The 11,823-nt window shown below is 40.4% G+C and overlaps 1 protein-coding gene across 3 annotated transcripts in view; it reads right to left on the bottom strand.

Annotated features, from left to right (window-relative positions):
* Window positions 1-916: 916 nt before the first annotated feature.
* The window catches only part of LOC133540073 (growth factor receptor-bound protein 10-like), a 133,700-nt gene continuing 122,793 nt past the window's right edge, over window positions 917-11,823 (bottom strand). For all 3 annotated transcript variants that reach the window (XM_061882557.1, XM_061882558.1, XM_061882559.1), the window contains 4 exons: window positions 11,705-11,771; window positions 7,611-7,698; window positions 5,468-5,561; window positions 917-2,155 (listed from right to left, as the gene is read on the bottom strand). In XM_061882557.1, coding sequence (XP_061738541.1) covers window positions 2,009-2,155; window positions 5,468-5,561; window positions 7,611-7,698; window positions 11,705-11,771 — 396 coding nt within the window. In that variant the 3' untranslated portion in view covers window positions 917-2,008. The remainder of the gene's footprint in view (window positions 2,156-5,467; window positions 5,562-7,610; window positions 7,699-11,704; window positions 11,772-11,823) is intronic.

Raw genomic sequence — 11,823 nt, 5'->3', positions numbered from 1 at the left:
GTCCTCCAGAACAAAGAGGAAAATAACCATTCGGATTGTTATAGGCGAAAAGTTCAAAAGCCAGCATCTGTGATGGTATGGGGGTGCATTAGTGCCCAAGCCATGGGTAACTTACACATCTGTGAAGGCACCATTAATGCTGAAAGGTACATACAGCTTTTGAAGCAAGATATGTTGTCATCCATGCAACGTTATCATGGACGCCCTTGTTTATTTCAAAAAGACAAGTGTTACAACAGCGTGGCTTCGTAAAAACAGAGTACGGGTACTTTCCTGGCCCACTTGCAGTCCAGACTTGTCTCCCATCAAAAATGTGTGGCGCATTATGAAGCGTAAAATACGACAGCGGAGACACCGGACTGTTGAATGACTGAAGCTTTACATAAAACAAGAATGGGAAAGAATTCCACTTTCAAAGCTTCAACAATTAGTTTCCTCAGTTCCCAAACGTTTATTGAGTGTTGTTAAAAGAAAAGGTGATGTAACACAGTGGTGAACATGCCCTTTCCCAACTACTTTGTCACGTGTTGCAGCCATGAAATTCTAAGATAATTATTTGCAAAAAAAAAAATAGTTTGAGTTCGAACATCAAATATGTTGTCTTTATAACATATTCAACTGAATATGGGTTGAAAAGGATTTGCAAATCATTGTATTCTGTTTATATTTACATCGAACACAATTTCCCAACTCATATGGAAACAGGGTTTGTATTTTTAAATAGTGAACTTCGACTTTCGATGAATTCATCCCACGTTTCCGCAAACCTGCTAGCTAGCAACGAAGACGATCATTTGATGAAATGTAGAGTACAACCTGTTGGAAGGGGGTTTAGAACACAGAGGAGCATTTAGTTGGGGAAAATCAAACTGTTAGCCGTCTCAAATTCAAACTCCAAATAAGGGAGAAGCCTAGAACTGTTTGGGTGTATTTTTTATCCCAACAATGAAATTTGAGTAAATATGTTAACGAAAAAGCCAGCAATAGCTGAGCCCAAAAAAAAATACATGTGGCAGGGGCGTTTGGTTGGATGTATGAAGGACATTAGAACAGATGAAATATGTACAAGGCTCATTGTTTCCCACCTAAGGCAAGTGAAGCTCGTTTGATTGTGTCTTTTTAGAGTTCACACTTCAAGTCTTTTTGTTCTTATACAACAAAGCAAAACAAAATGCTGCTGGGAGTGCTTATCTTTGATTTGTCTCTTCTGAGCGGGCGTGGGGGGGGGGAGGGGCAGTGGTCAGGATGCCCTCCGACCTTTCACTATCGCTTCAGGATCATGGAAAATGTGCAAGCAGCCAGCTCAGAAAAGAATAGGACATTCAAAAAGCCGACAAATAAAAACCCTTTTGATTGAAAAAGCTTCCTCCTCCTGGCCGTTAGGAGGGGACAAACACAATGTAAGAGAGGAGGAGGAGGAGGAGGAGGACGGCGTCGCCCCCTAACTCTCCCGCACGAGTGCAAACTAATTCTGCATTGAATCAACAGTAATAAAACAGCATTAAAATGACATCAAGTAATCAAAGTCTAAAAGAGAGGCTCATTCCTGATAAACATTCCTTTGTCCTTTCTGATAAGCCTCGCCTCGTGTCGGAGACAGCAGTAGAGGGTGGGGTCAGGGGTCATCATGGTGTCAGCTTATCCAGACTGGACTGCACAGGTTGAGAAAAGCCTCCCGGATCCCAGAAAAGAAAAGTTAAGATTGAGATCCGGAGGGATTCCCGTCCATCCCTGATGATCAACAAAGAAGAAGAAGAAGAAGAAGGTGGCGCTTCCTGCACCACAGCTTATCAGGCCTGGAGGAAAGGTGGGGGAGGGGGAGGGGCTAGGGGAGGGGGCGCCAGACGCAGGCAAACCTTGCGGTCTCCATGGCAACGTCAAACATCCACACGGCAAATAAGGCGGAGGAGAAAGCCGGCTTGTTCACATCGCCCCCAAAAGGGACCTCAGGGGTACAAGGGTGTGCAAAATGTCAAATCAAAAGGGTGCAGGAGAGGAAGGGGCGGAGTCACAAGGCCACGGCGGTGCACGGGTGCTTGAGCTTGCAGGGCAGCACTCCTCTGTTCAGCTGGTAGAAGTCCACCAAGTGAATCAGGTCGGTGAACTTGGTGGCTCCGTCGTCCAGGCTGAAGAACACCTGACCGTCTTCCTCGCACTTGACACAGGAAGAGGGGGACATTTAGCTTTTCACAATAAGACGTGACACAAAGATGAGCATAGTACAGCTGGTGTTGGCCTTTGCAAAGCAGAGTATCCATGTTTTCTCATTCGGACCAGTGTCACCGAGCGGTGTTTCAGCTCGGTGGTCAAAAGCTTGAAATCACTCGCCGCAGTGCTTCCGACTTTCAGTGAGGTGAATGTTTAATTGCAGTCAGAGAAAAGTTGCATGTTTTCCTTCTCCATCATTTTTACTTACAGGTCATCTCATACAATTTCACGTGACGCCTAACGGAATCAAAACAAAACTTGGGGAGTGCAGTCCTTTGCTTTGGCGGGTCTGAAAATAAACTACATCTCCAGAATCCTGGGCACCGCGCAGGACCGCCATATGAAAAAAAAAAAAGTTAAAAATGGTAAATGGTCGTACTTGTATATCGCTTTTCTACCCCTTTTTAAAGGAGCCCAAAGCGCTTTGACAGTATTTCCAGATTCACCCATTCACACACTGATGGCGGGAGCTGCCATGCAAGGCGCTAACCAGAGGCCCATCAGGAGCAAGGGTGAAGTGTCTTGACCAAGGACACAACGGACGTGACCAGGATGGTAGAAGGTGGGGATTGAACCAGTAACCCTCAGATTGCTGGCACGGCCACTCTCCCTACTTCGCCACGCCGTCCCCAAGTGGGAGCACAATAAAGTTAAAGTTAAAGTACCAATGATTGTCACACACATACTAGTTGTGGCGAAATTATTCTCTGCATTTGACCCATCACCCTTGATCACTCCCTGGAAGGTGAGGGGAGCAGTGGGCAACAGCGGTGCCGCGCCCGGGAATCATTTTTGGTGATTTAACCCCCAATTCCAACCCTTGATGCTGAGTGCAAAGCAGGGAGGTAACGGGTCCCATTTTTATAGTGACTCGGCCGGGGTTTGAACTCACGACCCACCGATCTCAGGGCGGACACTCTAACCCAGGGGTGCCCACACTTTTTCTGCAGGCGAGTTACTTTTCAATTGACCAACTCGAGGGGATCTACCTCATTTATATATATCATTTATATTTATTTATTTATGAAAGAGACATTTTTGTAAACAAGTTAAATGTGTTTAATGATAATACAAGCATGTGTAACACATATAGATGTCTTTCTTTCACAAAGACAAGAATATAAGTTGGTGTATTACCTGATTCTGATGACTTGCATTGATTGGAATCAGACAGTAATGATGATAACGCCCACATTTTCAAATGGAGGAGAAAAAAAGTTGTCCTTTCTGTACAATACCACATGAAAGTGGTTGGTTTTTGGCACCTAATTCATCCAGCTTCCATACACTTTACAAGAAAAACATTGGCGGCAAATTCCGTAGCTTGCTTGATTGACATTCACGGCACCCGAGGGTCTTGTGAGATGACGCTGGCTGCTGCCAGTTCATTATTATGAAAAAATGACAGAGAGGAAGGCGAGAAACACTTTTTATTTCAACAGACTTTCGCGCCGTCCCTTCCGTCAAAACTCTAAAGGCCGACTGCACATTTCCTATCTTCACAATAAAAGCCCTGCTTCATGCTGCCTGTGCTGACAAAATAAGAGTCTCGGAAAGCTGGCGTGCACAAGTGATGTGCACGCCAGCTTTCTGAGGGATCGCTTGTGCACGCCAGCTTTCCGAGACTCTGTATTTAGTTAGCGCAGGCAGCATGAAGCAGGGCTTTTATTGTGAAGATAGGAAATGTGCAGTCGGCCTTTAGAGTTTTGATGGAAGGTACGGCGCGAGAGTCTGTTGAAATAAAAAGTGTTTCTCGTCTTCCTCTCGGTCATATTTTCATAATAATGATCTTGCAGCAGCCAGCGTCATCTCACAAGACCCTCCGGTACCGTGAATGTCATTTAAGTGACGTCTTGGTGAAGATTGATGATCACAAATTTTTAGGTCTATTTTTTTTAAAAGCCTGTCTGGAGATCGACTGACACACCCCCCGCGGTCGACTGGTAGCTCGCGATCGACGTAATGGGCACCCCTGGTCTATACCAAGATGGCTGCCAGGTGCCGTAGCTAAGCAGGTATGTTTTAAAGTTGTTTGCCTGCATATCGTAAAAACAACCGTCCGACATTCTTTATCTTGGGTACTTACTGTACATATGGTGCCTGACTGTTGTGGCATTTTAAGGCCATCTGCCCTTTTTATGCTACGGTAAAGACGATGAATGGTCCAGTTTTGATTTTATTAGCATTTAAAGAACCGCTGCGCTGAAAAACATTTCTAAGATGGCCGCCGTGCGCTCACACAGAGCGAGACGTTTATTTTCTTGTTTTTTTTTCCGACCGCTCAGAGTATGTAATCTTATAAATGCATAAACGCGCCAGTGACACAATGTTTGAATAATATTAACATTAGTTGTGCTTCGCCCTCATGTGAAATATTTGTTAAGATGGCTGCCGGCTAGCTAACGTTTATCTGGGCTTGGGTCGCGGGGGCAGCAGCCAAAGTGGTCCCGTCCATTGCTGCTTGCAGCTTTAATTCCAATTATTCCTCTTTTTTTTCTAAAAACAGCATAATAATACAGTAGCATTAGCATGTAACAATCCAGCCGGATGAAGATAGCGCCATCGGAGACAGAAACACAATGGTACTTCTAGCAGTCAACATCCCTCCTCTTATTTCATCAGCACTCTTTGAGACGGCTGGCCACCAATAAAATGAGTTTTAAATGTCTTTTCAGCTGTCGGGTAATAACTGTGTCTTTTTTCATCAAGGGATTTTTCTCTTCCATTTTGTGCAATCTGTTGCATCACCTCCATGTTTTCCTTTCATCAAATCAATAAATCTTTGTTTCTCTTTCCCAAAGACCCCCCTCAAACAACAAGACTTATCAGTGTGTTGTAAGAGGAACATATCATTGGAGCGATGGGGAGAAAAAAAAAAAGCTCACGTGGTCTCGATGAGTCCAAACTGAGCCTTTTCCCAGGAAATAAGCACATGAGTGTAAGCACTGCAGAATTTGAATCCCACAAAAATATTTGTGTATGCACAGAGGTCCAACTTTCTTATCTTTAATAGACTTTTTTTCTCCACAGAATGCAACTCTGCATGGAAATGATTGCTAGGAGATTGCATAAGATTAGCGACATGATGCCAAAAAGGAAATGCTTGCTGTAATGAAAGCTAAAGGAGTTTGAGTGGAATATTAGAGAGGGGACTTTTTGGCCGGCTGGTGTATTTTCCGTTGCTGCATTAAGCAATAGCAGGTTTGGTGGTAAATGTACTGAAGCACTAGCTGTATTCAGCATTATTATTGTTACTTACTGGCAGGATCTGGAAGTGCTTGATCTTCTGGTGGTGGCACATGGTGAGCACGAAGGCCTTGGGGTTACTCTGACTGTCCCGCAACAGGAACAACCTGCACACAACCCACAGACATTTCAAACAAGTGTAAATACGTAGAAGGCGGCCGTGGACCAATATGTACAGTGGAACCTCCATTTACGAACACCTCTTTTTGTCAACTTTTTGGTTTACAAATCTTTAGATCGTGGCCAAAATTATTTTGTGTGCGAACCACGCTTTTCTCTACCAACACTTCATTTTGTGTGCTGCCCGAAGCCTTAGGCGGAGCTACTTATGTGACATCCTGTCTACACAGTGGCCACTTCTCAGAGTTTCAGCCTGGCTTTCCCATCTCGCCATTCACCAACTTTTGTCTATTTTGCCACTTACTATGGCTCCAAAAGAGCCAACAGACCAGTCTGGAAAGAAGGCAAGGATTCGCTGTGGACTTAGAAAAGAGAAGGAGCACGCACACACTTTACCCTCCTCGCTCTCGGGACACCGAGGGAAAAAGGATTCTACGCTGTTTTATTTTTATTGTAGCAAAATTGATAACGTTTTTTTTTAAAACACCCAAAAATCTTTGACAGTCCTGATTGTTGTTATTTTGATGAAGAAAATGTTCATCAATGACTCCCTTTCCATGTTTATTTGATACAAATACATTAATTTTCATGTTTATTTGATACATATATGAATTTTCATGTTTATTTGATATATATACATTAATTTTCATGTTTAACACATATATATGAATTTTCATGTTTATTTGACACATATATATGAATTTGCATGTTTATTTGATACATATAAATGAGTTTTCATGTTTATTTGATACATATAAATGAGTTTTCATGTTTATTTGATACATATATATGAGTTTTCATGTTTATTTGATAAACATATATGAATTTTCATGTTTACCGTATTTTCTTGAATTGCCGCCGGAGCGCTAATTAATTTAAAACCTCTTCTCACTCCGGCGTTTACAAAAGGCATGCGGTAAAGGCCAGCATGCGCTAATTATTTTAAAACTTCTTCTCACTCCGCCGCTTACCAAAGGCATGCGGTAAATTTAGGCCTGCACTTCTAAATTTGAGTGTGATGTAAGGATACCAGCTTGAAAAGCACATTTAAAAAAACAACCATTATTATGGTCTTACCTTTACTTATAAATGAAGTCCATGCACAGCTCCTTCTGATCAAACGCATCAATAACTTGTTTATAGAAGTCTTCCTTCAGTTTTAAAAGTCTCTCTGTCTCGATGGAGATCTTCCTTTATTACCTCCTGCTTCGATTGAACGTCCGGTTTAGAAAATAGTTTTATTTTAGATATGTAATCCTCCATGTTAAAAGTGCAAGAGAGAGGAAAAAATAAACAATTGCTGCTCACTCTTGCTGCTTGTTGTCACTTCTTATGCAGCCGAGTAGTCGCAAGAAGGATCACTAGCGCCCTCTACCACCAGGAGGCGGGAGTCATTTAGTGACTCATATTTGACACACAAAGCTATGGTATATTAATAAAACATAGCTGCTTACTGCTCTTTTTAGCATATTCAATAGCTTGGACCTTAAATCCTACTGAATAGTTCTTAATCTTCTTCCCTTTATGCGATTTCAAATGATTGAAATCAGCCTCCTCCATTTTGAAAATGATGACAGGTGAAGTGTCACTCGTGACGTGACGAGTTTGACCCGGCGGAAATTCTAGGCATATGCAAATTTTTTTGCGAAACGTGTTTGACTCGGCAGTAATTCGAGGCAGGCGCATACTATATACCCGGCGGCAATTCAAGGAAATACGGTATTTGATACATGTATATGAATTGAAGTAGATTTGATCATATGTTTTGATGTTTGGATAAGTGAATCACAAAGTACCAATGCTGAAACACTCCATTTAAGTTTGTGTGCATTTTTTTTTTTTTTTTTTTTAACTAAAATAGGGACTTATGTCAAGTCTAAAACAATCTTGCATGTTTTTATAGGTAATTCTGCTTCACTATACAAAGCATGCTGAAAAAGCAATGGAGGTTTCAGACATATACAATATATTCTACCTCCATGATGTGACTTAAAGAGATATTTGTGTTCATCTGGCACATGTGCATGTCTTTTTACCCGTCTACTTGGCCTTGTTGGATGATCATTTTGTGGGCTTCTTCTCTCATGATGCGACCGTGAAACCAAACCTGTGTCCTGTGGATGACTGGGAAAAGACACTGGCATTAGGAAGCGGTAACACGCTATATGCATCAGGCTGGTAACAAAAAAATTCTCCCAAATTTCAATGAAATTCCAAGCATTTGAATTGCAATTCAAAGTGAGATTGTGAAGTGAATTATATTTATGTAGCGCTTTTTCTCCTTTGACTCTAAGCGCTTGAAAGCAAAGTTATATTTAAACCGGTGTGGGTGGGTAAAGTGTCTTGCCCATGGACAAAACGGCAGTGGCTAGGATGGCGGAAGCGGGGATCGAACCTGGAACCCCCAAGTTGCTGGCACGGCTGCTCTACCAACCGAGCTATACCGCCCCAAGATTGAGTAAAGCTCAACACTTTATATTTCAATTACAGCAAATGCTCTTCTATAAGAGAAATGATTTAATTTCATGTATAGAGTATGAATTTTTTAATTATGGGAAAATATTTCATGATCATTGCAATGTACCACAACTGTGTGGTTTGTTCATTTTCGAATGAAAATAATATTACATATACCGTATTTTCCGCACTATAAGGCGCACCTAAAAACCTAAAATTTTCTCAAAAGCTGACAGTGCGCCTTATATATGGACCAATATTGAGTCACAACAGGTCCCGCAACTACGGTAAGCAGCCGCCAACTTCATTTTCCCCCGTAGAAGAAGAAGCGCGCGGTGCATGCTGGGATAGATGACTGCGGGAGGTGTGCCGTTTCTGTGTGTTTATGTAAAGACCCCAAAATGGCTCCTATTAAGACACGCTTACGACGCAGAGTTTAAACTCAAGGCGATCAGTCACACAGTAGAACACGGGAATAGAGCAGCAGCGAGAGAATTTAATATTAACAGCAGCGACACTGACTCCTTTAACGACGACTTCGACGAGACGGATGCTGTATTCGCCCAACTGTTTGATTGGAACACTAAAGAAGAAGAATTTGAGGGATTCGTGGATGAGGAATAACTTAATAAAGTGAGCTTTACATGTTTATTTTGTGTGTTGTGTTGTGTGACATTATCGTTTGAGCAACGTTGAGTTATTGATATATTATTGCTTTGCACTATTTCGAGTGTTACTATATTGTGATTGCACTAACGTTTGATTTACCGTAACAGTATCAGACTGTTTTTTACGTGTTTGTTGAATCAGGGAAAATAATAAAACAGCTGTTTATTCATTTTGGAAGTGAACAGAGTTGTCAGAACGCTGGTTTGTAATCTATTAATAAAGTTTGACTGACCTATCTGACTGTTTTGTTGACATTCCCTTTAGTGCAGCACCATTTAAAGCAGGGGTCACTAATGCGGTGCCCGTAAGGACCAGATGAGTCGCCCGCTGGCCTGTTCTAAAAATAGCTCAAATAGCAGCACTTACCAGTGAGCTGCCTTTATTTTTTAAATTTTCTTTATTTACTAGCAAGCTGGTCTCGTTTTGCTTGTATAGAGACAAAACTCAGAATTTGAAAATCCAAGAAAATAATTTAAAGACTTGGTCTTCACTTGTTTAAATAAATTCATTAATTTTTTTACTTTGCTTCTTATAACTTTCAGAAAGACAATTTTAGAGAAAAAATACAACCTTAAAAATGATTTTAGGATTTTTAAACACGTATACCTTTTTACCTTTTAAATTCCTTCCTCTTCTTTCCTGACAATTTAAATCAATGTTCAAGTAAATGTATTTATTTTATTGTAAAGAATAATAAATACAATTTAATTTAATTCTTCATTTTAGCTTCTGTTTTTTCGACAAAGAATACTTGTGAAATATTTCTTCAAACTTATTATGATTAAAATAAAAAAAATATATTCTGGCAAATCTAGGAAATCTGTCGAATCAAATTTAAATCTTATTTCAAAGTCTTTTGAATTTCTTTAAAAAAGGTTGTTCTGGAAAATCTAAAATAAATAATGATTTGTCTTTGTTAGAAATATAGCTTGGTCCAATTTGTTATATATTCTAACAAAGTGCAGATTGGACTTTAACCTATTTAAAAATGTCATCAAAATTCTAAAATTAATCTTAATCAGGAAAAATTACTGATGATGTTCCATAAATTCTTTTATTAAAAGGGAACATTATCACAATTTCAGAAGGGTTAAAAACAATAAAAATCAGTTCTCAGTGGCTTGTTTTATTTTTCGAAGTTTTTTTCAAAATTTTACACTTCCCGGAATATCCCTAAAAAAAGCTTTAAAGTTCTTGATTTTCGCTATTTGCGATGCGACTGTCCATTTCCCTGTGACGTCATACAGTGCTGCCAATACAAACAACATGGCGATTACCACAGCAAGATATAGCGACATTAGCTCGGATTCAGACTCTGATTTCAGCGGCTTAAGCAATTCAACAGATTACGCATGTATTGAAACAGATGGTCGGAGTATGGAGGCAGATAGCGAAAACAAAATTGAAGAAGAAACTGAAGCTATTGAGCGAATAGCTATTGACGCTATTCGGCCATAGCATGGGTGTACCTAATGAAGTGGCCCCTAGTATGGCTGCCTTATTAGCATCGCCGGTGAAATGTGCGGACCAAACGATCAGGACTTTCGCATCTTGTGACACTGGAGCAACTTAAATCTGTCGATTGGTAAGTGTTTGTTTCGCATTAAATGTGGGTATCTAGTTTCAAATGTACATACAGCTAGCGTAAATAGCATGTTAGCATCGATTAATGTAGCATGTTAGCATCGATTAGCTGGCAGTCATGCTGTGACCAAATATGTCTGATTAGCACGTAAGTCAACAACATCAACAAAAATCGTTGCAAATGCATCTGCAGGTTATCCATACATCTCTGTGCCATGTCTGTCTTAGCATCGCCGGTAAAATGTGAAGACACTTTGGTACATTCAATGGGGGTCTGGCGGCAGATTTCTTGCCAGTGGTGCAACTTGAATCCCTCCCTGTTTGTGTTGTTACACCCTCCGACAACACACCGACGAGGCATGATGTCTCCAAGGTTCCAAAAAATAGTCGAAAAAACGGAAAATAACAGAGCTGAGACCCGGTGTTTGTGATGTCTTGAAAATTTAAATGGCGGGTGTATTACCTCGGTGACGTCACGTTCTGAAGTCATCGCTACAAGATTGATAAACAGAAAGGCGCTTAATTTGCCAAAATTCAACCATTTAGAGTTCGGAAATCGGTTAAAAAAAAATTAATTTTTCTGCAACATCAAGGTATATATTGACGCTTACATAGGTTTGGTGATAATGTTCCCTTTTATTTTTTCAAAAAGATTCGAATTGGCTAGTTTTTCTCTTCATTTTTTTCGGTTGAATTATGAATTTTAAAGAGTCGAAATTGAAGATAAACTATGTTTCAAAATTAAATTTTCTTTTTTTTCGTGTTTTCTCCTCTTTTAAACCGTTCAATTAAGTGTTATTTTCATCATTTATTCTCTACAAAAAACCTTCCGTAAAAGGAAAAAATATGAACGACGGAATGACAGACATAAATACCCATTTTTATTTATTTATAAAAATTGATTTATTTATTAAAGGTAAATTGAGCAAATTGGCTATTTCTGGCAATTTATTTAAGTGTGTATCAAACTGGTAGCCCTTCGCATTAATCAGTACCCAAGAAGTAGCTCTTGGTTTCAAAAAGCTTGGTGACCCCTGGTCTAAAAGGATGTATAACGTAACCCCAGCCTCTACTGTAGCACCTATTCTAAGCGCCTTATAATGCGATGTGCCTTATATATGAACAAAGTTTTAAAATAGGCCTTTCTTTGAAGGTGCGCCTTATAGTGCGGAAAATACGGTACTTCAAAATGGAGTCGCTATGTGTTTGCTTAGAAGAATTGAAGCTCCAACCTTTGTTAAACGTGTTATTTGGCTCTAAGGAATTTCTCTGAACTGCAGGAAATTGAATTCCACTTCCTGTTCTATAAAGAAACTTCCTGTGCAGTGGAGCCAATATATGTAGACTCAGTAGAAGTGAAGTGTTCAAATGAGAATTGTGCACAAGTTTTGTACGAATGTCGTATTTGACAAATGTCTACCTGTGCTCAAAGAGGACGGGTGCAAAGGCGACGAGCTGCCCAGGGCATTCATACGCTGGCTCCGTTTCTAGGACAAATGAAGAGAGTTTCAATGTCACATGACTGGACCTCACGTGACC

The sequence above is a fragment of the Nerophis ophidion genome, linkage group LG21 (genome assembly GCF_033978795.1).
Source record: "Nerophis ophidion isolate RoL-2023_Sa linkage group LG21, RoL_Noph_v1.0, whole genome shotgun sequence".
Taxonomy (NCBI): Eukaryota; Metazoa; Chordata; class Actinopteri; order Syngnathiformes; family Syngnathidae; genus Nerophis; species Nerophis ophidion.
This window is presented reverse-complemented; position numbering and strand designations above follow the sequence as displayed.